The sequence below is a fragment of the Leptonotus elevatus genome, chromosome 5 (genome assembly GCF_054856555.1).
Source record: "Leptonotus elevatus isolate MCC_2025b chromosome 5, RoL_Lele_1.0, whole genome shotgun sequence".
In the NCBI taxonomy this organism is placed as follows: domain Eukaryota; kingdom Metazoa; phylum Chordata; class Actinopteri; order Syngnathiformes; family Syngnathidae; genus Leptonotus; species Leptonotus elevatus.
The window spans coordinates 2,795,569-2,823,236 of NC_141243.1; the positions used below are offsets into that span (position 1 = coordinate 2,795,569).

General features: G+C 38.5%; 2 protein-coding genes across 3 annotated transcripts in view; both read right to left on the reverse strand.

Moving 5' to 3' along the window:
* Positions 1-1,703: 1,703 nt before the first annotated feature.
* On the reverse strand, positions 1,704-7,254 carry coq5 (coenzyme Q5, methyltransferase). The gene is made up of 7 exons (XM_086075337.1): positions 7,043-7,254; positions 6,079-6,228; positions 4,626-4,871; positions 4,196-4,302; positions 3,370-3,458; positions 3,153-3,264; positions 1,704-2,045 (listed from the first exon to the last, which is right to left on the reverse strand). The coding sequence occupies exons 1-7, from the start codon at positions 7,239-7,241 to the stop codon at positions 1,944-1,946; spliced, it is 1,005 nt and encodes a 334-aa protein (XP_085931463.1). The 5' UTR covers positions 7,242-7,254; the 3' UTR covers positions 1,704-1,943.
* Positions 7,255-8,679: 1,425 nt separating this feature from the next.
* kremen1 (kringle containing transmembrane protein 1) overlaps positions 8,680-27,668 on the reverse strand; it is a 66,075-nt gene continuing 47,086 nt past the window's right edge. The window contains exons 5-10 of one of the 2 annotated variants that reach the window (XM_086075297.1): positions 19,383-19,507; positions 16,890-17,043; positions 15,895-16,227; positions 13,239-13,430; positions 11,595-11,679; positions 8,680-11,268 (exon numbers count right to left, since the gene is read on the reverse strand). In XM_086075297.1, the coding sequence (XP_085931423.1) occupies positions 11,094-11,268; positions 11,595-11,679; positions 13,239-13,430; positions 15,895-16,227; positions 16,890-17,043; positions 19,383-19,507 (1,064 nt within the window). In that variant the 3' untranslated portion in view covers positions 8,680-11,093. Of the gene's footprint in view, positions 11,269-11,594; positions 11,680-13,196; positions 13,431-15,894; positions 16,228-16,889; positions 17,044-19,382; positions 19,508-27,668 lie in introns of both variants that reach the window. The other variant, XM_086075296.1, reaches the window with a different exon arrangement.

A 27,668-nucleotide genomic window follows, 5' to 3' on the forward strand; every position in this document is an offset into this window, starting at 1 on the left:
GTGATGCCAAAATGAAGCTTCATGAACCACGTGACATTTTTTCTTTACTCCTCTAGATGGTGCTCTTTTCTCAAAGATAAAAGACCAGCGCAATGGAAATGGATTCAATCCCCACTGCATTTTTTTAAACCAATAGCACCATCTAGAGGACTTAAAAATATTGCAAGTGGTTCAAGGAGTTTGATTTTCCCGTCACGAGCTTTTTCCTTATTGTACTGTGACTATTTTTTCAACAAGAAAAAAAAAGAATGCAGTTGCAACACGAGACACATTCATGCCTTTCTGTTTGTCCTGCAGACGGTTTTCAATACTGTTTCTATGAAATACACACACGCGCACGCAAGCTTCCCAAAATGTTGCCTTTTTGCATCGCGATCAGTTTGCAAGCAGAACTTTTGTCGCTGTTGTTGTTTTTTTGGGGTACGCGAGTCACTATTTAATGTTTGTAGCACTTAAGAAGAGATGAAAATGTGTACAAATGAATATTTTGTAATTTTGTTTTTTTTAAGAAAGAAAGAGAGAGTATAATTATTTGTCCATCAGTCAGTAACATTTACAAATGTTTTACGGCTCGACATCAATCTTGTGTATATTTGTGTACGTGTACAGCAAACGGCATTTCATGAATGGAAATATGTTCTCTGAATATTTATTGACTAATATATTTATCTTGAAGCCATGTCTTATGTTCAGAGTTTATGGGCGAGCGAGACGACGGGAATCACGTCCGTCCGTACGTACGTACGTGAGACTTTGTAAATAGCTACTTTACGTGCTCATTCAGAATTGCACACCAGACGAGACGATTCAATCTTCTGACCAAAAAAAAAAAAAAAAACGTTTGAAAACTTTTGGAAGCGTACCGTACCGTTTTGTAATTACCGGTGTACAAAGATGTGTCAAATATACACTTTTATTCAACGAAGCCACAACTTGTCCTGTCTTCTTTTTTTTTGCTGCTGCGAATGGGAACATCGCATCTCGTCAGGAAGTTTCATTTGGGAGAAAATCTATTAACTTTTCAAATAAAACATTTTGAAGGTGAAATATAAATAATTTATAATAATTTAATATAATATATATATATATCTAAATCTAATATATATATATATATTTATTTATTTTATTTTTTTATTGTATGAAGATGCTTTTATTTTATTTTTTTATTTTTATTTTAGTAGAGAAAGAAAGTCATTCTTTTTGGATTTTTTTTTATTTCAGAACATTTTAATATCTGAAAAAATCTTTTCAAGAAAAATTTGTAGTGCAAATTTTTCAAATAAATTTTCATATTTTTGAAAAAAAAACTGCTTTTGTTAACCCTCATTTGAAACCCTAATCAGTTTTAAACCATAATAAAGAACCCTAAATTGACCCTAACCCTAGTTTAAAATCTTAGTTTGAAACCCTAATTTATACCCTAATTTGAAATCTTAACTACTTTTATTTTTGTGACAAAGAATATTTTTAGAGGGGAAAAAAAGTTTAGTAAGTCAATTCACAAGAAAATTTAAATCAAGTCTGTATAATTTTTGGGACTGCTAATTTTAAGAAACATTGCTTTTTTTATCTACTAAAAAAAAAACATTTTCTACAGACTTGTCAACTATTGTCATATTCTACAAGAACAAAGTTTTCTATTCTTGTCGGCCATTTTTCTTCAGTTATAAAAGCTTATTTTGGAGGAAAAACAAAAGATAAGATAAGACAGACATGAATTTATTACAACAGAAAATGACTCCAACAGATAATCAAGTGTGAAAATCAGAACGTCATTCTCACAGTCCATTCCTGACCCGGGTTTGTTTCAGGATCAGAGATGATGTTTTTGTTTTTGGATTCACTCTCAAATGTTGAGTCCGGTAAAATCTGGATTGCACAGCGTAAAAAAAACATGACTTTCGGCAGAAGCCGAAGATTGGCGTCGGCGTGACGTTGCAACGTCACAGCTTGAAGCCCGAGTGAAGAGAGACCACGCCGCCTGTCAAGTTGTGGTAGCGCACGCAGCAAAAACCCGCATCCTCCAGCAGTTCCTTCAACTCCTCCTGCGCAAAAACAGTGCAGACAAAAACTCATTTACAAAAAGTTGCAAATAAAAGTGTATTTGCCAGAAAAATTGTAAAAAATTTCCAAGAGAGGAGGAAAAAAATCTTTTTTTTCTATGACTTTTATATGAATCGATTTTTTTGTTTTTGTTTACTACTTTATATAGTTTTAATTATTTTTCCATTGTATTTTTATTCATTATTCAAGAAGTGCATTTACGGGAGAAATGATTTAAAAAAAAATCCTGATTTTGTGTATTCACAAGAAAAAAAGAATCATTTTTCTATGGGGGGAAAAATACCCTAAAAAATACACATTTTATTTATTTATAGAAAAAACATGAAAATAAATTCTGTGGGGAAAAAAAGACCTGATAAAAATGAGTGAATTTTAAAAATGTTTTCCAGTTTCAAAAAGTTGTGTGTATTTAAATTGTGGTTAACAAAAGTGATTTTTCAAGACAAGCCATTTATGAGAATAATAAGGTCAAAAAAATTCTGAAAAAAAAAACAGGGAGGCTACTGTGTTTTCTTGATGAAAAAGTCAATCTTTCGGGAAGTCGGATTTTAGAGGCAGTGGTTTATTTTTCTGAGTTTTGAAAAAGTGGCTATGTTTTGTTTTGATTTGAAATTTGTCATTTGGGAGAATAATAAAGTTGAAAAAGTTAAAGCAAACATTAACATTGTTTTTATTTTGTATTATTTGAGTAAATATTGTGTTTTGAGAAGAAGTTAGATTTAAATCAAAGTGTTTCATTCTTTCTGATTTTGAAAACTTTTGAAAAAAAAAAATCCGACATTTTGTAGAAATAAAGTGAAATATTAAGTGGTATTTTTCCTCAGGATTTTTTGGGGGGATACTTTTGAGCAAAAAAATGCAATTTTCAGGAGGAAATATAGTCTTATGAGAATTAGCATAATATTAGAAGAAATAATAACGTTTTCTCAAAGCAGGTATCTATATTTTTTCCTTGAAAGAAATGTATTATCATATTCTAAAAATTGGCATTCTTCTGAAAAGACATATTTTCTCTTTTTTTTTTCTCCAAGTCTTAACGTTAATATTTTTTTCTTTTTTCAGCTTTTTTCAGTATTTTTTGTGTTAACCTGAGCAGGAAACTTGCGGATGCTTTCCACCAAATACTGGTACGACTTCCAGTCACCGGCGATCACCTCCCCCAAAACCGGGATCACCTGGAAGCTATAAGCGTCGTAAAGCCTACCAATGAAAAGAAAAGAAAAACATCAGCAGATTGTTATACGACGGCGTCGAATATCATCTTTGTCAAGTTCAAAGGGATTTTTGCGTGCGTTTTTGCTTCACCTGGCCAAGATGGGATTGGTCACCTTGCTGAACTCCAAACACATGAACCTGCCTCCGGGCTTCAGGACACGCACGGCCTCCTGCAGGGCCTAAACAAATAAACAACAACAAAAAACATCCACAGGAGGGAAAGAAAAAAAGTTGCATTTTTTCAACATCTTTAAATGTTAATATGACAATAAAGTCAGATTTCATATTATTTTTAACTATTTTTTCAAGAGAACAGTTATGTATAAAAAAGTATTTTTTTCCAATATTTTTTACTTAATAATCTTGATAATAATACAATATTATTTTGTTTTGATTATGTTTGTTTTTTTTGCACAAAAGAATATAATATGACAACAGTCATATTTTTGTGTTTTAAGTGTTAAATGGAATCTTGAGAAAATTGTTGTACATTGAAAAATGTAAGTTAATTGAAAAATGTAACAGTTAAAAAAAACGTTTTAAAAAATAAAATAAAAATTACAAACATGAATAAATAAACAAGTAAATAAAAATCCATACTTAATAATATAATTAAAATTTTGGGGTGTTTCTCTAAAAGGAATGAAGAGAGAATCGCCCGAAATTTTAAAGTCAAAGTTTAAAAATGGTCCAAAAAGTCAAAAGAAATTCAAAAGTAATTTAAAAACAATTAAAAGGTTATTAAAAAAGTCAGTCATAACGTTTACAAAAACTTTTATGTGTGTGTTTGTATTATCAAGACAATTGTAAATTCCTCATGAAGAAAGTCACACTCCAGGCTACGACTGTTTTTCTGGAAATGGGAGTTCAGCACATTCCGAGAATGACAACAAAATGATGGAAGTAAGTGATTTACCAGCTCCACGTGCGTGACGTTGCGAAGGCCAAACGCAATCGTGTAAATGTCAAACTGGTTATCGTCGAATGGCAGCTCCTCCGCGTCTCCCACCACCCACGAAACCCCTGACACACACACACACACACACACACACACACACACACACACACACACACACACACACACACACACACACACACACACACACACGATTGTGAAGATGAACAACTTGGACGCGTGGGCAAGCAAATGAAGCGCACCCTCACTAGAAAGTGCCTGATTGTCCTCAGTGTAACTTGGTGGAGAAGGTGCGCTTCATTTGCTTACCCAACTGTCCAGGAAGGAAATCGGTTTCATTCATTTGTACTTTGTGGCCGAATTATTGCAATTTTGTGTGTATGTTTTAGTTTCTTGTTGCCAGAAATAAAACAAATGTGTGCGTCCTCACCGTCAGCAAGGCCCACGTGCTGAGCTTTCTGCTTGCCCACTTTCAGCATCTCCTTGTTTATGTCACAGACCACCACCCTGGATTCGCGGGGTCCGAATTCCTCACCCTCGTCTTCCCCCTCACGGTTGCCCGGGTCGTTGTCAGAGACGTCCTGCCACGACGGCGTCTGCGCCGACTTCGCCGTCCGCCTGGACTGACGCTCTTTTTGGTAGGCGACGTATTCCAAGAAACGAAAAGCGATGTCGCCTGCGACAAGAGGACACAAGATTAGGTACGCCTGGCGGAGGAGTATTTTTTTTTTTTTACTGCTTATAAAATATGGCCACCTCAGCCTAACTTCAGGCCTTCAGCGGAGCTATTATTATTATTAATAATAACAATAACAATGAAAAAGGCATTTTTCCCCTCCAATATTTCCCCCCCATTTTCTTTAATTTAATTTCAGGCCATCAGCAGAGCTATTAACAATAATAATAATAATAACAATGGAAAAAACTGCACTTTTTTCCTGCCACTATTTTTCCCGCATTTTCTTTAATTTAATTTCAGGCCATCAGCAGAGCTAATAATAATAATAATAATAATAATAATTAAAAAGAAGGCACTTTTTTCCCTCCACTATTTTCCCCCATTTTCTTTAATTAAACAAATACATTTTGCTAGAAGAAAGTTGTGTGTGTGTGTGTGTGTGTGTTTTTGAAGAAATTAAATATTTATTTTGAGGGCAAATAATTTAATTTACAAAACAAAGTGTAATATTATCAGGAAGTAATATTTTTAGAGAGTGTTTTTTAATGGATATTTTGGGGGAAAAGGTGTATATAAATGTATATATAATTTTTTTCCCCAAAAATAAAATCACATTGTAGAGAAAAATACACTTAATGTTTTTGAGCGAAAATATTATTTTAGAAAAAAACAATTTTTTTTAAGGAGGTAACATTTTGGGATTAAAAACAATTCTCAAGTATAGTCAATTTTCTGAGACAATTATTTTTCGTAAAAAAAAAAAATTAAGTTAATATTTTAGGGAAATTATTATTTTTTTCTGCGAAAGACAAAAAGTCATATTTTTCCAAAAATGTAACTTTTGTGAAAAAGTAACAGCAATATTAATGTGACTTTTTTCCTTAACATCTCAGATTTCCCCCAAAACAAAGCAACAACACACGATCGATCACCTTACACCAGTGATCCCCAATGACTAGTAGTACACCGGCTCCCTCTTGTGGTACATGAAAGAACAACTACCTAAATTCAGTTGTATCTAACGTTCAAGCTTTTCCATTTCATCTTCAGAACTGATTGTTTTGAAACATTTCGCTCCTTTTTTTCAAACCCAACTTAATTCAACCATTATTAAAGTCGATTTTTGTGCTTGTGCTCATACTGGTACCAGCTGTGGCTCAATTGAGACCAGCAAGAAGCCTGCTTTTGAACATCTGGCGCACACCTGTTCCACCGGCCACGTCCAGGAGGCGAACCCCGGGCTGGGGCCGCATGGCGTGCAGCAGCGCGTCTTTCCACAGACGATGGATGCCCAGACTCATGGCGTCGTTCATCACGTCGTACTTCTGAGCCACGTTCTCAAACACCTTGTACACTTAAAAACATTGAGAAAACGTCACAAATGTTCCACGACGAGACTTTTGTCCAACGCATATTTCGTTCTTAGACTCCGTTTGGATAAACTGCCAAATCACGTTTTCTGGATATCATGACAAAAATCAAGTATGGACATGTTTTACTTTGCTAATCTCAAAAATTGGCTCAACGGTATTAATGGTACACATTTGGAGAGATTTCTTTTTGTTTTGAGCTTTCGATTGCTGGTGATAAGGTACAAAACAAAACGAATAGGGGCGGCAGATGAGCAAACGTTTCAAACCCACTACTGCACCAATCACAGCATATTTGGAACATCCATACTCCTTCTTTACAAGGTTTAATGAACAGAAATCACACTACAAAAATGTTCGAAACGGTGAGCGTTAGACCTTTTATGTCACAAATGTTCAAGAAAGTATCTAAAAAAATCGGTATTTTGCCACGTTCTAATTAATGTATCCGACCAGACTCCATTCGAAAAACTGCCAAATCAGATTTCCCTTACTATACAAAGTTAACAATACCGTATGAATCTGTTTTATTTCTTTAATCTAAAAACAATTAACCATACCGCAGAATTCGGCGTGATATATAGCACCAAACACGGCGATTATTATTACTATTTCGATATTTCTATTTTGTTTACGTTTTTCTTAACGAGGAATCTTTGAGCAAAAGTGTCAAAGAATTTTCCTATGTAAAAAAAAAAATCTATATATTTTATTATTCCTAAGGGAACATACACAATTTAAGAGGCGATGAATTGATAAAACAGACAAGACTATCAACGAAGTTCGCCGTCGACTCACCTTTCTTCGCCTTCTCGCCCTCCGGGACAGTTTCGAAGCCGAAATGAGTGCTTTTCTCCGCCGCTTCATGACTAAAACTTCGGCAGGACGGCGGCGCACAGCAGCGGGCTGACAGCCGCCAATCGGCCGCTGCAGAGGACACGGCCGCGGAAGATCGACGAAGAACCCTCCGGACCAGCAGCCGGATGGAGGCCGCCATCTTGACCGATGCGTCTTCATTGTGCGTCACGTGACGTAATCAAAAGGCGACATATACCGATTAAAAAAAAAAGACTTATTGAATCCCTGAAGAAAAGTTATGTTTTCCGGTGAGATTGTTAAAAATACACGAATAGTAAAAGACAAAATAACATTTAAAACTTACATTACGATCAAATGACGGAACTTGCAAATAAAACAATGATCACGAAGAGCACAAAGTCTCGAATTCGTTTTGTTTTGCTCATTGTAAATTTAGCTTTTCACTTGTTTACAATCTTTTTGCTAAGCTAAAATGGCTAATTAAGGCAACTAATCACAAAGAGAACGAACTTTGTAATTTGCTTTTAATTGATCTTTAAAATAGTTAGGGTAGCTTTCATTTGTTTGCACTCTTATGTTAAGGTACGCAATTGTCAGACAATAGCAAAGAGCACGAAGAATATATATTTTTTAATTTGTTATTATTATTATTATTAAAAATAATGGATAGGTCAGATTTTTAGTTTATGAATTTTATAAGTGCTAGTTGCTAACCAACATCAATACATAAATAAATAAATACATAAATAAATAAATAAACAATGTCAGCTCATCACAAAGAGCTGTTATATTAATGAAGCATTTTTCTTCATTTTAAAAAGGCATTATTAAGACCTGTCTTCACTAAAGGAACGTCCCATTTGAGTGAGAATTAATATTTGTATTCCCCCATACTTATAATCCCTAAAAGAGAAATTCAAAAATTTAATAACATTAATTACAATTACGAATATTTATTTATTTTGTCCAAACTAAAAATGTATACTACTTCAAATAATCAAATAAAAATAAAGATGGCAACCAAAACAAACTATAGCTTGTATGCAGCTGGGTTCCAACAGAGGGCGCCAGAGTATAACAGAAATACAAAGTTGAACAGAAGCCTATTACAGAAATAATCCAAATTATTGCCTTTTTATTTTTTTTTGCAAAACTGTATTTTACATTGGAAAAACAACTCTTTTAGCTTCTTAAAAAAATATGAATCCACTTCATCATTGTTTTGTCATCATTTAGCTTTTTTTTTGCTGAGCTAAACAAAATTATTTTTCTTTTGTCGTTTTGTTGCATGTGTGCTGGAAATAGCTAATCATAAAAGTATGTCATGTGTTTTAAATAGATTCCTGTGGCTTGTTGGAATTGGATTTCCAAATGAGGGGGGGGGGTATTTTGTCCTCTGGTTGGCCTGGCCCAGCATAATGATGATGGTGGGAGTGAGGCGCTAGGGTCCGACTTGTGTGTGTGTGTGTGTGTGTGTGTGGATCTGTGAGCCATTTGCCATATCTGATCAGCATTTTAGTATCACAACAATACACGTCACGCTGGATTTGTTGCAAAATGTTTCAGATTTTCCCACGTGGAAAAGAAAGCAAGAGAAAAGCAAAGAAAAACATTAATTAGGAAACATGCAGATTTTATTTTTGCAACCAGGACACATTAAATAAAACCAAGCAGTTACTTCACTTTTTTTTTATACAAAAGGTACTTCCCGTTCACATAGAAAATAAACAATAATTTACTGTATAAATTATAAATCTCACTATTTATGCTATATACACATTTGTTTCATGAAGAAGAAGGAAAAAAAAAGTTGTTGGTTCTGGTTGTGGCACATTCACACACGACCACAAATCTTTATTTGCATAATTTGGTGCAAAATAAATATGTTGACTTGTTACATTGATTGCTCACAAACTAACTTAGGCTCCTATCAAAATTGGAGGCGGGAACTAAACATCAGCACAGTTGATGTTAGTGTTTATTTGAGGAGAGGCATTTAATTGCGAGTGCTCTGGATAAGTGGCTTTTTGCACTTAGACCATATGTAAGACCATAGTAATGTTTGACGTACGTTTAGTTAAAAATCATACAGTGTATTTATAGTAACCAATAAAAAAATAATAGTTGCATTTATTTTTATTTTGGGATACATTTATTTGAGGCAAGGCATTTAAGTGCGAGTGCTCTGGCTAATTTAAGTCAAGTTTGCACTGGCTTCACGGCTCACGCTGACGTGCATCATCATTTGTGGATTGCTTTTAGTTCACGTACTGTCGATGTTTGGGGTGAGACATTACATTTTTTAGTGCTACATTAAGTTTGCATTTACTTGATTTAGTTATTTGTCATGTGTTTTATTAAACTGTATGTTTTTCCTGAAAAAACGAAAAAGTGAGTGGAAAAAAAAGATGGCACCTATTTGAGGGGAGGTGCTTAAAAGTTAATGATCTGTTAAATCAAGTAAGACCGTGCTGAAGACTTTAGTGGATTGTTGTCTATTATGTTAAATGTAAGTTTTTTTGCAGCCAATATTTTTTTTTCCTAGTTTGTGGTGCCGTTGGTTTAGAGTGAGGCAGTATTATTTATCTTTTTATTTCGATTTGGGCTTAAATCCGTCACTCTGGTGCTGCTTTTTTTGTGTGCAAGTGCTCAGGTGTCGGTAAGTACATTTATGTTTTGCATTTGACTATTTCTCGAGGACCCGGTACACTCATAAAGATAATCAGGCTATGTTTGAAAAGATTATCTTTTAAGGCGTGTCAAAGGGAAACTCAAGGCAAACATATATACTTTTTTTCCTTTTCTTTTATGTCCCACAACACTTTGCATTTGTGGAACAAGCATTACGCAGACGAATCCATCCGTTTTCATCAGTCTCGCCATTTTTGACTGCTGTCGACTGAAATTGCGGAACGTCAGATTTGACCCGTTTTCTGGGTTTGGTCACAAAATCCTTACGCGTGTACCGGACCTAAAAATGGTGTTTGTGTGTAAGTGCATCGAGTTAAAAGTACTCTTACTGCAAAGTACTCATTGATTGGTGGCTCCATGGCTTTGATGATATTTAAAAGAGTGGACGTACATTTTTGGACAAAAGTAGTGGGACAAGGCTTGCAAATTCGTATTGAGCTCAGGTTCATGTCAGTCAAGTTTGTCACTTGATGTGTATTACGGCTTGTATGTTTTACTAAACATAACGTTGACAGTGTTTATTTGAGGAGAGGCGTTTAAGTGCTTGCACTATGGCAACGTTAAGTCAAGTTTGCTGTAGCGAGATCGTGCTTCGTTTTAAGTTTGATCAGGAATTATTAACCAATAAAAATAATTTTTTCACCGGGGGAACAAAAGGAAGCATTTATTAGTGGCAAGGCATTTATTTTGCCCTGACTTAATTTGTTACTTGCTTCAGGGCTGCGTGACCGTGCCAATGTTCATTATTGATTTGATTAAACATACTGTAAAATGTTTTTAAAGCGCGATTTTACGAGATGTTGATAGTTGATGATCGGGTGTTTTTCAGTTAATTCCCATTCCTTGTGAATCTTGGGTGTCCCAATACTTTTGTCCTCCATACAGAATTTCATACAACATTACACCCCCCCCCCCCGACCCGCATTTCAAAGCTAATGTGAACAATATGTTCAGTAAAGACAAAGAACACAAATGAACTGGTCATTAAATGCCTCATCGCGACTATTTACAAAGTCTTACAAAAATAAATCCTCGATACGTGTTAGTAGAGGAAGGGGGGGGGGGGGGGGGATATGCCGCAAGGCACTTGAATGCCACACAACGCTAAGACTTCCGCCCCCCACCCTCGGCGCGTCCGTCTCCGACTCGTCACGAATCGCCCCCGAAAACTTCCGCAAGTTCCGAAGAAGCGGCGCCACCTTGACGGGGGAAGCGACGCCAGCGGCAAAAGCTGCCGTCCGTCCTCGCCAGAGCGGCGCCATACCCGCATTCGCCGCTAGTTAGCTTAGCGCCCTCGCTAAGCAAGGAGTTCAGAGGAAGCGTGTGGGGGCGGGTAGCGCTAGTTGCCCACCAGGGGGCTGAGGTCGCCGTGGTGATGGTGGTGGTGGTTCTTGAGCTTCTGCTTGAAGAGCGAGATGGTGGACGGTCGGTACAGGATGATCCACGGTTCCGACGACGCCGAGGCGCTCTGGCTGCAGCTGTCCGAGCCGCTCACTGTCGGGATTCGGGGAGACCTGCATGCAAAAAGACGAGCGAAATGTAACATCAATTAGCGATAGATTGATGTTTTTTTCACAAGGCTGACGCCGATACCCATAATTAGTAGTGAAGGAGCTCGATTAAAATGTGAAACGTTAAAACGTAAAAAAGGATCATATTAAAACATATGAACCTTTTTTTTTTCCTGCTCTAGCAGCAATACACTACAAAAAAATGACTACATCTCACTAAATCTCAAGCCAAGTCAAGTCGCGTAATCTTCGTCAGTCGCAACGGATATATTTACATGTTAGCCACGCCCACCCCACGTACATATGAAACGAATTGCGGCGAAACATACTTGACGGCGACGTGCAGCAGCAACTTGGCCAGCATGGCGACCACGGTGAGGATGAGGAGGCCGGCCAGGGCGTAGATGCTCCACACTGCCAAAAGACAAAACGAGGGAGGGGGTGGGTGGGGGGGGGGGGGGGGGGGGCACGGTAACACGGTGTCAGTGGTGTCGGCCGGCCAGAAAAACAAAAAACGTGCAGCGGGCCGGAAAGACGAGCATGCGAGGAAACACCTGCTGGCAAAAGCTGAGCCAGCAAAATGTCGAGAAATGTTGATGCATTATCCGCGCGCAGCTGTTGGAATGATTGTCGCAAAGTTCTGAAGCGCGAAAACCCGACTGGTGTTGCAAAGAATTTAAATAAAAAGGCCACGGAATCTAAAATTCAGTCCAAAGATTACATTTGTAATCAATCGCATTTTTTCACCACAAAGGCGGAGTTTGGGCTTTACTGAACCTTCCTTTCTTTTTCCCGGCAACGACACGCCTTGCATAGCGCGGATGTGTCGTCATTGATGATAACCCGTTTGACATCTGGGAGTCGCGCGCGCGCGCGGCGGCGGCGCATAACAAAACATCAATGTCGCACTAATTGCTCGCTTCACAACCGTGACGGGAACACACTTGTCGGGCACTTGGGACAATTTGGAGCCTTCGACAAACTTAAGGTGGAAAGTTTGGTGAGACAGAATCTTCGACGACGACGTTAGCGTACACGTTTCATAAACGTCCAAAAACAATCAAGTCCTCCGTGAATCGGAGTGAAATTTCAGGATGAACCTAAAATGAGAGGTCAACTTAATTTGACCTTCTCAAGCTGAACAACAACATTCACAAAATTGTAAAAACTTAGTAATAGTAGTAATAAACACCAAAGACAATTTAGTTTTTGACAAACCGAGCATGCAACTTTTCATGAGCAACGAAAATCCGAAGAAGGGTCTAAAATTCGCAAAAACGTTTTTTACACTTAGTTGGATTTTGAAGCGTATCAAAAAAAGGAAAATATGAATTTTTGGCTTTGGAAACAGATTTTGCGAATAACCGCTGGCAAGACCGGGAATTAAGCCACACGTACGTTTGTAGTCCCAAAGCAATGTCGGACGATAAAGTAAAGTACGTTTGGGGAAAACAGAAATCTTTTTTGGAATGAATGAAAGAAGCCAACATTAATGTTTTAGGTTTAAAACAGCAAGCAATGCTACGGTTGATCAAGAATGACAAAAGTCATAACAACGTCGTCGCACGGCGCGGTCGCTTTCTTGTCTTCTTCTTCTTTTCAATTACTGGTGGATCACATCTCTATGGCGTATAGCGCCACCTACAGCGGCGGAGTCCCCTTTCAATGCGAAATACTAATATAAGGAGAACAGATGAAAACGGGAATAAGTCGCATGTCCGTTTTGTGCGTTGTCAGTAAATTTGTTTCAAGAATTCAAAACAAGTAGATGGAAACATGACTTTTGACAGCCCTAATCATTTTTGTGAACATCAAAACAATTTTTCAAATCTTCGCCAAAATGAACGCATTTGTTGACATACGTCAAAGACAATTTGGAGTCTGCAGAGTGTGAAAGGGGAGATAGCGAGGAGGCTGGGTGCTGGACATACTGGCGCCGTGTCCGCTGGTCTGTCCGGGTCCAGCCCACTGACCTGGCATGTTGTGCTCCGGTTTGCCGGGGCTGGACGTGATCACGTAGAGGATCTGAGAGGACGAGGATGAGCGTCCTTTGGCGGTCGCGTTGGCGCCGTCGGTGACGCCGGGGGCCGCCTGAGGTTCCGCCGTGCTGGAGAAGCCCTCGTCCTCGTCCTCTGCGGTCTCCTCGTCCTCGCGGCTCCTCAGCGCTGCGGAGAACAAAAGAAAAGAAAAGAAAACACCAGCTTAAGTTATTGGTGTGCTCCCACAGGAACGCCGGATTGACAAATATTTACTGCTAACACGCACGCACGCACGCACGCGCGCGCACGCACACACACACGCACGCACGCGCGCGCACGCACACACACACGCAGGTGTCATCCATCAGCACCGGCGTTCAAGTTCAAACTTGCAGTGATTGCTTTAGGGCGAGAAATGATGACATTAATAAAGCTCCACTTCAGTGTCCTGATAAGTCAAAGTCACCCGCCGGGCCGGGTTGCGCCTCACTTAAATCACACAAGCCCAGAATTCAAAATCTTGCATTCATTCCTCTAAAAATCGGAACATTTTGATTCCAACATCCCACTTTGGTCATCTTTCTCTCATGAAATACACAAGCAACAAATATTTAGGAGAATTATTCTAAGCCAAGTTTGATTCCGATCGGATCCAGATATTTGCAGTATGAACACAACATACAAAAACCCATTTGACACCTTTAAGCTTTTTAAGTGCTACATGGTTATCTTTACGTCATTGAATACATTGGCAATCAATGTTTAAGCTAATTATGCGAAACGAATTTCGATTCAGTTATGATCCAGATTGTTGGAATGTAAACACAATATGGAAAAACACATTCAGCACGTTTTAGCAATTGAGATCCCACACGGTCATCACTGACTACACAGGCGACAAATGTAAATGTCAACTTTGCTAAACCAGGTTAGATCCAGATTGACGCAATGTAAACGCAACATGGAAAACCCGTTCAACACATTTTAGCTATCGAGCTAATGGTCATCTTTCTCTCACTGAATAAATACACAGGCGACAAATGTAAATGTCAACTTTGCTAAACCACGTTAGATCCAGATTGACGCAATGTAAACGCAACATGGATAAACTCACCACATTTTAGCCATTAAGATCCTAAATAACGTGATCGTCTTTCCTTCACTGATTACTGTACATGGGCAACAAATATAGACTTTCTTCCTCACTGGCTTTGATAATATTTTGGGATTTACATCAATAATTTTTTTTTTTTTTTGCTGCATTTGAATGATACTCATTGCTAATGCTATGCCACTTTCAATTCAAATCTAATGTCTGTCTAGACCGATGTCTTGCTGACGCCCCCCCCCTGACACGCCCCCCCCCACCCTCGTCCATTAGCCTTTCTACAAGCGTCCGCGTGAATGTGGAACTCGAGCGGCAGATTTGTGGTGAGGTCATTGACTTTTCCGCAGGCTTTTTTGTTCTCCGCGCAGCGCGGCCACGCAATCAGAGAGTCGCAGTGTTCCCGAACGTGGGCGGCATTCATAAAAAAAAAAGTCTCGCAAGCCCGGGAGCTGCTGCCGCCGCTTGATAAGAAAGTTCTGAGAGGAGTGAAGCCAAATATGACTTACCAATACTGCCTTGGCCCCGGGGACGAATGGAAAAGCGAAACATTTGTATTGTCTGCCATGCAAAATGTCATCATGCAAATGTGGCGTTCGGAGGCCGACACGCCGATGCCTCGGCTGATTAGCTGTCAATCAACCGCAAACGTAATCGTTCACAACCGCAAACAATGAAGTCTTCAAGACGATTAAGAGTCTTCACAGAACCCAACGTACGTTGTTTTAGTCTTCAATTAACCGAACGCGCATTTTTGTAACACTGACGACAATTTAGAGACGTCGACCTAATGTACGCGTTTTCATTTGCAGTCAATGAAAGGTCACATTTTTTTTTGCAAAACATCCATTAGGAGATGATGCCATTTTCGACAGAAATTTTTGTGTGAATGCTGAAAAGCTGAAGATGAATTGAAATGCGAATATAGGAAAAACAATAAATTATACTGGGAATGATAATGAATTTTGGGAGTGTGGGAACTTTTGGGAATATGGAAAATATATGGAATGGTTTGAATCTGTCAAGGAATGTTGAAGGAGGGAATAATGGAGAGCATGAATTTTTGCAATGCATAAAATGTGCTCTCGGAATGGTTTTGAACCAGTCAAAAAAATGTTGAAGGAGGAAGTAATAAAGTAGAATATCTCAAGGTGAGAATTTTAACATGGCAAAATGTGTAGTTTAATAAGAAAAATGTGGGATTTGGGCAATATGGGAATTCTTCAAATGCTATTGAATGTTTCTCAGGTGATTCGCATGAGATGAATGTTAAGAATTTTGAATTTGAAAGATGTGGATGTTTTTTTTTTTTTTGCGTCACTGATAATAAATCGAGTATTTTGGGGTAAAAATGTGAAATTCTGGGAAAACTGTCAACAATACCCTTGATGGTGTGAAGTCATGAAATGTGTTTAAGATTAAATGGTTCGAAATGTACCACATTAATGAACATAACGTACATATTTCAAAAATACATTCTCATACACTGGACTGTATCCTAAACATTATCGAAAAAGAAACAAAAAAAGAACGTGAAACTCCTACCTTGGTAGAGCAGCGCAAACCCCTGCGCCTGGTTGGTACGGTCCGAATAGAAATAGAGTATGATGAAGTCTCCCGTGACGTTGACCAGCTGGCGGGGCGGGCTGCGCCAGTCGAAACGCGCCACCACCTCGTTGGTGTAGCCGTTCAGCAGCTCCACCATGTCCGTCTGGTCCGTGATGTCGAAGAAGGTGAAGTTGAAGAGGATGCCGGAGGATCCCGGAACCTGCACCGTCCAGTAGCAAACGCGGCCGGATCCATATTTGTCCGGAAAGTCCGGGGAGTAGATGACCCCGGATGGGGATGAGTAATTTCCGCCACAGGAACCCACCCGAGCTACGGGGGGAGAAAGTGACTGATTACAATTTCAAATTATTTTTTTTTAATTAGCACACACAAAAATTGCTTTTTTATAATAAAATTGCACAAAATAAAGTACTAATTATTCCTATGGCCTGTTTTTCCATTTCACATTCTAAAATTAATATATGAAAAATCTGGATTAAAAACAAAAAACATTCAATTTTAATTTATTCCTATGGCCTGTTTTTCCATTTCACATTCTAAAATTAATATATGAAAAATCTGGATTAAAAACAAAAAACATTCAATTTTAATTTATTCCTATGGCCTGTTTTTCCATTTCACATTCTAAAATTAATATATGAAAAATCTGGATTAAAAACAAAAAACATTCAATTTTAATTTATTCCTATGGCCTGTTTTTCCATTTCACATTCTAAAATTAATATATGAAAAATCTGGATTAAAAACAAAAAACATTCAATTTTAATTTATTCCTATGGCCTGTTTTTCCATTTCACATTCTAAAATTAATATATGAAAAATCTGGATTAAAAACAAAAAAACATTCAATTTTAATTTCTTTTTAAATAGTCTCCTATTTATTTGTATTTTTTTTTTTTACATTTTCAATTGCCAATTGAAAACGGCAAGAAGGAACGATACACCGTTTTCGACCATTTCACGGCACTCACTGTCAAAGACGATGACCCAGCCGTCTCCGCCGCACGGCTGCCTGTGATCGCCGAAACAAACGTGGTTACACTCCATGCTGGGGGCCTCGCCGTGATCCGCGAGGTCCACTTCGTTGCCGCAGAAACAAGCGTACCCCGACTCCATGCCGGCCAGCTGCGCAAACACAGAACGCGCTTTCATTTACTCGCCATTCAAGGACTTTTGGAGATCAATTTCAGGGTCGGAAGATTTGGCTGAAACAAATGCTGTAATGCCATTTAAAAAAAAATAAAAAATCAAGGAAAACTTGAGCATCCGAGACCATTTCAAGTCTTCAACGAATCTGAAATCTGTGTTTTTGTAAGCAATTTACAAACTCTCAAACTAAAGTACAGATAAGTAAGATTTTCGGACTAACAAACTGCGCATATTTATGTAAACACTGGAAGAGTTTTTTTTTTGTTTTTTTTTAATCTTTCAATGAACCGAGCGTATGTGTTTGCATAAACATCCACTTTGATTTAATCGTTACTAAACCTAAAGTACAGGTTCTGTAAATACAAGAAATAATTTTCAGACGTGAAACAAACCTAACCTAAAGATTTACAGACTTCGAGAAAAAGTACTATAGAAGTTTCCATAATTGTAACAAACCAATACTATTGTTTAGTTGCCACGTGTTTTATTTTTATTTTTTTTATTTTATTTTTTTTTACAACGGCTTGCTCTCTTTCGCGATACAACGCTTTTCTTTACGAAACATAACATACTGTAGACGTATTTGTAATCAACCAGCATGAGTTCCAGTCGTCACAAAACCAAACCAAACAATTTGGAGTCATCAATTAACCTAAGGTACAAGTTTTCGTAAACATTGAGATATCTTTATGGACATATTGTTTCATTTCTCCATCTAAAAAACAAACAAACAAACTATCCCATAAGATAGTTAATTGTTGTGTGAAAAAAGGCCATCGACATAAAAGGACTGGTGGGAACCCTGAGAGTTATTGGCACTGTATGATTTAATCCGACATAAATTAAGTCATAAAGTTCTCAGCGTTGTCAGTTGAAGTGCAATTGTTGCCCCCCCCCCCCCTCTCACTTTTTGCATATCAAGTGGCGTGAAATGAAAGCCTTTTCTTCCCGCCTCGTTATGACCAGATGTCGTAACTCACATTAGTGTGGGGAATAAAATGGGACCGGAGGAATGTGAAAACGTCACAAGTCATCGCGCTCAAAAGTGCTATTGTGCCGCCATCAAAGGGAAGCCATTGTGTTGCGGTTGAAGTCCCACCAGTGAAGGTACGCACGCACGCACGCACGCACGCACGCACGCACGCCGCGCTTTCCCACTCACTCGGCCGCCGCCGCCTCCGCTCACAGATCAGGAATTTATGGCCTGCTGATTGTTCGGGGTGCATTTGCTTTGTTGGCTATGAAATGGAGGCGCTGGCGCTTGCAGACTCGAAGGTGCAATTCTGCATGATTAAGTTCATATTAAGCTAACGGACGTTTGTTATTATATAGTTAGCTGACTATTTTGGTGTTGAAATAAGCATCAACTGGGAATGACAAATAAAGAACTTGAAGCAAGCACGAGGTGCAAAGGAATAAGGTTTTAATCAATTGAAGTGTTTTTTAAAAAAAAAGTGTTTCAAACGTGTGTGGAAATATATTTTTTTAGATGATGTCGCTATAAATGGGGGATCAATATTATTCCAAAAAAAAAAAAAGTTTGGTGCTGTCAGAGTTTATCAATACAGCCCTCGCAGATGCAAATCTATTGAGACATGAAATGAACACCTGGCACAGGTTTGCACAAATAAGAGCCAGAGTGGGAGACGAGCACGTCGCATGGAGGAGGAGGAGGAGGAGGAGGAAGAGGAGGAAGAGGAGGAAGATGCCGACGGGCTAATTCCTGCTCCTTTCCAGCTGTCAAGCCTGATTGCCGCTGCCATCCGTCACACGTCGCCCGCCCTTTTCAACAGGAAGCTCGACAGAACAGAAACGGCTGCAACGCGGAACGGCAGCCATCACAAAAAGCGGTGCCGCCGCAAAATCATTTCTTGCTGTATTTAGTTGACTTGTCAGGCATCGGTTACTTTACTATTTATGTTTTTATTTTTATGACTCCCTACATTTGAAGACATCCTGCGCTTTCTAATTCTTCTTATTAGGCTTTTTATTTTCCAAGATTGCTTTAGGGTTCCCAAGTTAGGCTTTAAACCAAGATTAAGGTTTTAAATTGGGTCTTCAAGCCTGGGTCAGGGTCTTGAGACAAGGGGGGTTAGGGTTTGATAAGGGATTTGGAGCCTGATTTAGAGTTTCGTATTAGGGTCTTGACACAGTTAAGAACTTACGATAGTGGGTCAATATTTGGTTGGGGTTTCAAGTTAGGATTTTGTTTAAAGCCTCAAAGTTTCAAGCTCATTTCTAAAACGAAGGCGTCGCCGCCGTCTGTGTGAGGGTTTCAAGTGTAGTGTTTGTGCAGCGGATCTGTGAGGGCTGACCTTGTATCTCTGCTTTCTGCAGAAGCTGATGCAGGTCTGGATGGTCAGCTTGTTGGAGGTCTCGGTGGGCCCTGGCAGGGTGGGGGGGTCCCCGCTGTCTCGGAAGCAGCCCAGATTTCCTGGCACTGGGGAAAAAAAGAAGAAAAGAAGATCAATAAACTATGAGTTTTAAATAATGATTTTGTATCAGAGATTTGAGCCCGGGTGGGGTTTTCAAATGATGGTTTTAAGCCTTTGTTAGGGTTTCAAATAGGAATGCAAAGCCAGGGTTGGGGTTTCAGGTTAAAATAAGGGTTTTAAATTGGGGTTTCAAATCCAGGTTTTCAATTAGAATTTCCAGCAAGCAAATCAAGGTTAGGGTTTAAAATTGGGAATTTTGAGCCAGGGTTAGAGTTTCAAATATGCGTTTCCATCCTGAGTTAAGCCAATCTAAATAAATTAGGATAAATAAGGAAAAATAAATAAGGATTTTTAATATAGGACTAAGATTCCAAATGAGGGTTTCAGAGCCAGGGTTAGGGTATCAAGGCTCTAAAGGTAGCCATAATATTAGGAACAGCTGTAAGTACAATAATTATCATATGGTCATGTGATTGCAGCTTCCCCAGCACACAACGGCAAGCAGAAAAACAAGTCAGCACTGGAGCCGTCCCGCCACAATAAAAGCTTTTCCCACATGCCACACATTTGATGTTGTTTACGCAAGAAGCAGGGGCAAAAGGCGACTTTGGATTCCAATGGAAGCCATTGCACCCGCAAAAAGAGAATGGCGGGGCGTTCAGGGAAACAAGATCACACATTGTGTCTGGAATTTGCCATGTGACACTTGAGTCGTCCTTATTTACATCTTCATTCATCACTCGCTCCTCCGAGTCATAAAGCACGTCAAATGTTTTAGATCCATACCACAATGCCGGCCCGGCTTTTCCCAGCCCATTCATGCGACTGTGAATTACGATGACACTAATCAGAATGTGTGAGTGAGTGTGCGTGTGTGCGTGCGCGCGTGCGTGCGTGTTTGTGTGTGTGTGTGTGTACATTGAGATAGCAGAGAGCTAAAGCAGCGCTTTTGCAGTTTCTTTATCCGCCAAGGGATTACGACACAGAAAAAAACGGAAGATAAACACCTGGATGGGACGCGTGCAGACTCCCTCGTGCACAAAATGCTCACACAGATTAAACAGGCGGCAGAGAGATTTTCTTTTTCTTTTCTTTTTTGCAGTTGGCTGGTTTGTTTACTCAGACAGTCAGTCAGTCGGTCAGTCAATTACTTAGTCAGACTGTAAGCCAGTTAGTCAGTCAGCCAGTAAATTGGTCAGTAAGTTTAGAGTTGGGTAGGTAGCAAGAGAGTTAGTTAGTTAGTTAGTGAATGAGTCAGCCAGTTAGTCAATGAGTTAGTCAGTTATTCAGCTAGTTACAAAATCAGTCAGTCAGTCAGCTATTCAGAGAGTGGGTGAGGGAGTAAGTCAGTTCAGCACTAGAATCAGTCACTTAGTTAATCACAGTTATCATATTACTAAATCAGTTTGTCAGTTTAGTAAGTCAGTTCATGAGTTAGTAAGTCTGAAAATGGGTCAGTCAGTCAACCTATGAGTGAGTGAGTGAGTGGAGTAGTCAGTCAACTAGTTAAGTCCGTTTGTCAGTAAGTCATTTTAGTTAGGTTTGTTCAGTTAGTTTGTGAGTTAGTCAGTCAGACAACTAGTAAGTCAGTCAGTCAGCTATTCAGAGAGTGAGTGAGGGAGTGAGAAAATCAGTTCAGCACTGAATGAATCAATAGGTTAGTTGAGTCTGTTTAAAGGATATTTCTGTCACTACGTTCAGAGTTTGGTTAGTTTAGTCAGTTTGTGTGTTAGTCAGTGAGACAATTTGTATGTCAATCAGTGAATCAGTCACTTAAGTTAATCGCAGTTATCATATTACTAAATCAATTTGTCGGATTAGTTAGTCACATTCATGAGTTAGTCAGACAATTAGAAAGTCTGTAAGCGGGTCAGTCAGTCAATCTATGAGTGAGTGAGTAAGTGAATGGAGTGGTCAGTCAACTAGTTTGTCAGTAAGTCACTTTAGTTAGGTATGTTCAGTTAGTTTGTGAGTTACTCAGTCAGACAACTAGTAAGTTAGTGAGTGACTCAGCCAGTCAACCTGAGTCAGTCAGTCAGTCAGTGAAGCCAGCCAGTTAGTTAGTCAGGTATCAGCTAGTTACTAAGTCAATTAGTCGTTAGTGATTCATACTACAGTATTTACTCAAATGCAGAGGGCACCAGGGTTAAATTAGGAGTAAGTCCATTGGCGGGAAGGTTGTTCAGCGCAAAATGCTTTTTTTTTGTTGATTTTTTTTTTTCTGGTCAGTGTTAAGATATTAGTCAGCTTTTACTTTACACGGCAGCTCAAATGCAAACATCAGATTTACAGATGCCACATCTGCTTTGTTCTGCTGCAAAAACATCAGACGCCATGAAAAAAGGGGCAATGCTGTGACTAACACTTTTGAAAAGAAGTGCCAAGAGATAAAGAGGCCAAAAGCACAAGGCGGGGATTTTTCATGCAAACACTCCGACTGCCTCAGAGCGCGCAAAGACGTAAAGAAGCCCTGGAGGCGCAAGTGAGCCTTTTACTGGAAGTGGAGCTGTGTCGTCATCACGCAGCGGCCATGTCAACACATCTCATCTGGGGCCAGACGACACAGACTCAACAAACGGCCCGAAGAATGGCGCGCACGTCGTTAGACTAAATACCTCAACAGGAGCAAGCAAGCGTCCTTACAAAATTTCGGAGGATTTCAAACAAAAAGTATTTCAAGAAAGTGAGAATGAACTATAATCAAGAACTGACTGGATGTTTAAAATGATGCTGACATTTCCCACCAAGTATGCAATCTATCCCCATTAAGAACGTTGAAATATGGCTTCGAAAATCGCATGTTGAGCTCACGATTTTTATAATGGAGACCGTTTGACTTCTGTGAGTCAGTCGTAAAAACGAAAGCAAACTGCATCTTGTAACACTGATCCATTAAAAGTGCTTTTGCAGGAAGTCATTTTATGTCAGTGATTTATATCAACCAAAGACATACCATGCATTTGAAGATAGCAAAAAAAAAATCATGGCTCTGGCTGGCTGACCACATTTGACGCGTTTATGCTCGTAAATTACCCACAATCAAATGCCCCCCCCCCCCCCCAACTCGGTTCTGTAAAAGGGAGCATCGCTTAGCCGGGACAATGAGGGTGTTATTATCGGTGTGTAGAAAGAACTGAGTGTTCGCTTGGGAAGTTACGATGCTGAAAATATATGAGGGCTATAAATCTGTCATGGCAACACTGGAGAAAAGTTATTTGTCTCGAAAAAATGAAGGTAAAACATATGGGAGTAAGTCAAGTAGGCAATTAGGCTAGTCAGCATGATATATCCGCTTCTTCGATGTTTTAGTGGTTAAAAAAAACAACAGTACAGTATGTGATGTCTAAAACTGTTGTTCGCTGATAAGAACACTAGGGGGCGCATTTTTACCCATTCCAGCACGTGTGATGGTCAAAGTCAGCGACTGTACTTGCGATTGTCCAGTTGCGTTACTTAAATGTGCTGGTTGATTGTGTGGCCCACATTGAAGGGGAAAACTCATATTTTGTATTTTAAGTTCTAAATGTATCTTTTTTTCTTTTTTTTTTACTTTTCTGACACACCTCAGCTAGTTCATGAATACCAAATCCAGAATCAAGAGTTTTAGCCAAGTGAGTCCCAAGTCCCAAAACTGGCAACTTAAGTCTGACTCGAGTCAAGTCTCGTGTGTGCGCGCGCGTGTGTGTACGTACTATTAAGAAGATGAACAGCGAGCAGATCAATGAGCCAGCCGGCGGGCCCCGAGAGCGTGACCAAGCGTCTAATTAAAAGAAAGAATGGGAGCTTTAAATGAGTAATTAGGAGACAATGCAAGGGAAAGCCAGATGAGAATGACCTCGGCCTCGCAAACCTGACAAACCGAACCCAAAGGAGCCCCCGTGTGAGGTCCTAGGAGGACAAAGTAAAGTAGTAAAGAAAGAAGAAACTCTCTAGTTTTAAACAGCTCCAAAGTCCACTTACTATGTAGACAAAGTTGTTTGCTATATCGTGTGATTTTTAAAAAAATTTTTTTAACTTCAGTCATGAGCCCTCAGCCCAAATTTGCCCTGAAGGCCCAGGGCATTTACTGCCATTGACGGCTATAGACGTCAAAGATCCATTTGTTCGGTTTAGGTGAACGGTATGGGATTTTTTTCTAATAGGTTTTTGGTGAGCTAACAAATACACGCACATACAAAAAAAAAAAAAAAAAAAAAAGGAGCAATGATGATGACATTACCGAATTAACAATACTGAGCTCTTAAGAAAAAAAAATAAAATAAAAAATAATAATAAAAAAATAAAATAAAAAAGATCCATTTGAATTGTGTTGGCAATGAATGGGTTCAATTGACATGGCAACACATAGAGGATGAAATCTGATTGGACAAAACAAAATATCCATTATACATGGTAAGCATTGCCGCCAAGGGAAATGCGCCAAAATGAAGAGAATGGACTGCTGGGAAGGAATTAGTACACCTGCATGGAACAAATATTACAATTGTGGTTGTAAACGTAACACCGTTTCCTTCACATAATCAACACAAACTTGAGCTGATCTGCTACGAATCTGCTGATGTTGCTCTCAGCCAAAAAAGACGCTGGCGCAAAGTTAACTTCCCCGATTCCATCCACCAAGCAGCGGATCTATATTTCGCTTTGAGGCTTCACTCATTCATCCCAAAGACAAGGTCCTAAACAAAAGCCCATCCACTCGTTCTCATTGGCAGGCATTCCGGTCGACCCTGTAATCAATACCTTTAATTCCCTAATGGCGCCGGCTAAATTAACCGCAGCCATCTTCGAGAAGGCGGCCCGGGCGGGGAGATTCAATCTAGTCCATGTCCTCGGGCTCTTTTCTGTGACAAGCTCGACTTTTCGTCTCCGGAGTTCAAAACACTCTCTGCCTCTATGGGCAGGTATTTCCGCCCCAAGGGAGTGTGGGCGGAGCTTTGAGGAGAGGGGTTCGGAGGTCAGATAACAATGACAAGCCCCCACACCACCACACCCTCACTCACCTTTTTACTTGAGGAGGGGCCTGGAGCATGCTAACCGAGCTGGATCGGTTTGTCTGGGCTCTGCGGACTGTCAGGTTTGTATGAGAATTTTCATTCATGGTTGGCAGCTGCGCGCCACCAGTAGACAAAAGCAGGGCACTTGACATGTTTCCAGATTTAATACTTATTAAAAAAAAAAAAAAACTGAAGAATTCATTTTTGTCAATAAGCAAAATCATAAAATTTACATTTATATTTATTTTTTAATAGCAAATCAATGTATTTATTGTGTAAAATAAAAAAAACTATTGGCAAAATAGTTAATTGTAGTACAGCATTAGGGAACCTTGACTTACAAGTGCCTCAACTTCTGTTGTTTTTCCAGTTATGAGCTGCTTTGTTAGGGGTATCAGGCGTTAAAAAATTTTTTTATCGTAATTAATTGCATGACTTGAATAGTTAACTCACGATTAATTGGAAATTTTATATTTGTTCTAAATGTACAATCCAATTTTTTTTTTTTAGTTTTCATACTCGTAGGAAAAAATGTTAATTAATAGAAATATGGCTACATCTTTTAGTCGGAGATACAGTCATTTCATAATAATTCATAAAATTGAGTTAAAAGTAAAAAGATGTACTGTGCTGTAAAAATGTGTGGTATTGATTTGTGTTGGTCATTTTTTCTGTCACTAGATGGCATAATTGCACTTGTAAGACATTGGTGAAAGCTCAGTGCATTTTTTTCCATATTAAGTGCTATGTAATCTTTAACATTAAGTAACTTTCTGCACATTTTTTAAATTGTAAAATACAGCTTGACCCCAGTGTCCAAAAATATACGCCATATTACTAAATTTATTACTGCAAAATTGGTGGATGCTGCGTTGGGAATTCCCCCAGAACAGACTTTCCAAGTAAAGAGCAGAAATGTATCGCGCGTAAAAAAAAAAACTAGTGATTTTAAAGGAACTTTGAATTAACTAAAAATTAGCACACTCATTTTGAAACCCCAAATTTTTTGCTTCGTATCGCATTCCAAAATTTCCGTTATAAGCAAGCTTCAGACAAAAAAAGAAATGGCGCAATCACGTTAAATCATTGTCAAATTTGTGGACTTCACTGTCATATTTTTCCAGATTTAGTCAAATTTGCAGAACATTTTTACACCAGCTATAGTAATTAGACTGAAATTAGCTTCATACGTGACTCACAGTGCGCTCTCAAAAAAGTATTTTTGTATTTTTTTACGGCGCCAAATTACAGGAACAAACTATCGGGATGGCCAAAGCGCGGCTCCTGACCGCAAGGCCGGGAGAGCGTCCAACCTCGGAAAACAACGAGAAATAAATGCAGCAATAACACAACTTGAAAGCACCTCGAGGTCGGAGGGGGCCGAGGGGGCCCGGGGGGGGGAACCACATGAGGCGAGGCTGCGGTGCTCCCGTCTGGTTTTCCGCAGCCAGACCACATGTCCAACATGTTCCACTGGCTTATTTGGACCCACGCTTGTTTTCTCCTTCATGGCCGCGGGTTCCCTTTCTGTCATTCCCGTCGTAAAAATCCCCACTGTTTTTTCCCCTCACACACATACACAGCCCATGTTATTTATTTTTACATGCTATATTATTGCTAATTTTAGTCAGAGTGGATTTCAACTTGTTATGAGCCGGGCTGGTCTGGAAGGAGCACAACGTTTTATTGCACCTGCTCGATCGTGACTCAGTGTAGTTGCAAACATGAGCCAAAATACAGCGCTCAAAATATTAGAAAACATATTTTTTTTGGGGGGGGGGGGGGGAAATCCCCATAGGAAATAACGTCAAGGCTTTATGAACTGTTCAATGTTTTCAGTCACATTTTCACTCATTCACTGCCACACAAATGTAAGCCAAGGGTAAAAAAAAAAATATATATATATATACAAACATATATTAGAGAAAAATATTGTATGAAAAATTTAAGATACAGCTTTCTGACTCTGCTCTTTCCTCATTGAAATGAATGAAAATGCCATGAATCCCATCCATTTTGTAATGTGTTATATTAAGAAAAATAACACTTTATACAGCAGTTTATGAAAGCATAGAGCTTTCGCCATTGAATCGAAATACTATTCATGTATTCCAAACCCCACAAAAAAACCCAAATTTTTTGTTGCATGTCTCAAAAAAATGGATGAATATTAGAGAAATATTAGATTAAAAAATTAAGACATATACAAAATAATACAAAAACATATACACATAATAGATAAATAATACAGTATTAAAACTAACAAAATAATACGGAAAAAATATTTTAAAATATATTTGCCGAAAAAAAGCACAAAAGTAAAAAAAAAATATATATACAGAAAAACATGCATGACAAAAAAATACACTAATGTTACAATAAACAGCAAAACATTATAGAGGAAAAGTAGAAAAATATTATTTTTTTAAAAATACGCGATTTGGAAAAATTACAGGAACAAATAAATAGTAGATAAATGTTAGATGAAATTACACACATTTTGGCAATTTACCAAAATGGGGGGAAAATAAAAAATTTATAAAAAAATCCATTACGGGAAAAAATACCAAATTATTACCAAAAAAAGAAGAAGATAATATTAGATGAAAAAAAATGCAATTAGGACAGAATAAATAGGAAAATATTTAAGAAATATTAGCAAAAAATAATGACAATACCATTAGAAGCAAAAATATATATATTAGGGAAAAAAATAATAATATTCGATAAAAAATACACTAATATTAGACAAAATTTAAATATTAGGAAATAAATGCAAACTATTATATGAAAAAAGATAAATTTGAAAAATATTACACAAAAAATGCACAAATATCACAGAAAAAGCACTCAAATCCAAAGAAATTAGGCAAAAATATTGAATTATATCAGAGATGGTCGTCAACACAACATTGTTTGCAATGAATTAATTTATTGTAGTGTAATAATTATGTGGCCATGCAGTACAATATGTATACGTAATACTTGCTGCTTTTCATTGTTTTGTTGCATATTTACAGTTTACAACTGTTTTTCAATCAAATATTTACCGTAATTATAACCTTACTACTGCAGAAATGTGTCATAAACAGAAGACGCCCTGTAATTGTACTACTATCTGGAAAAAATTAATAGACACTTAGTATAATATAATCAAGCCCATCTCGTAGGG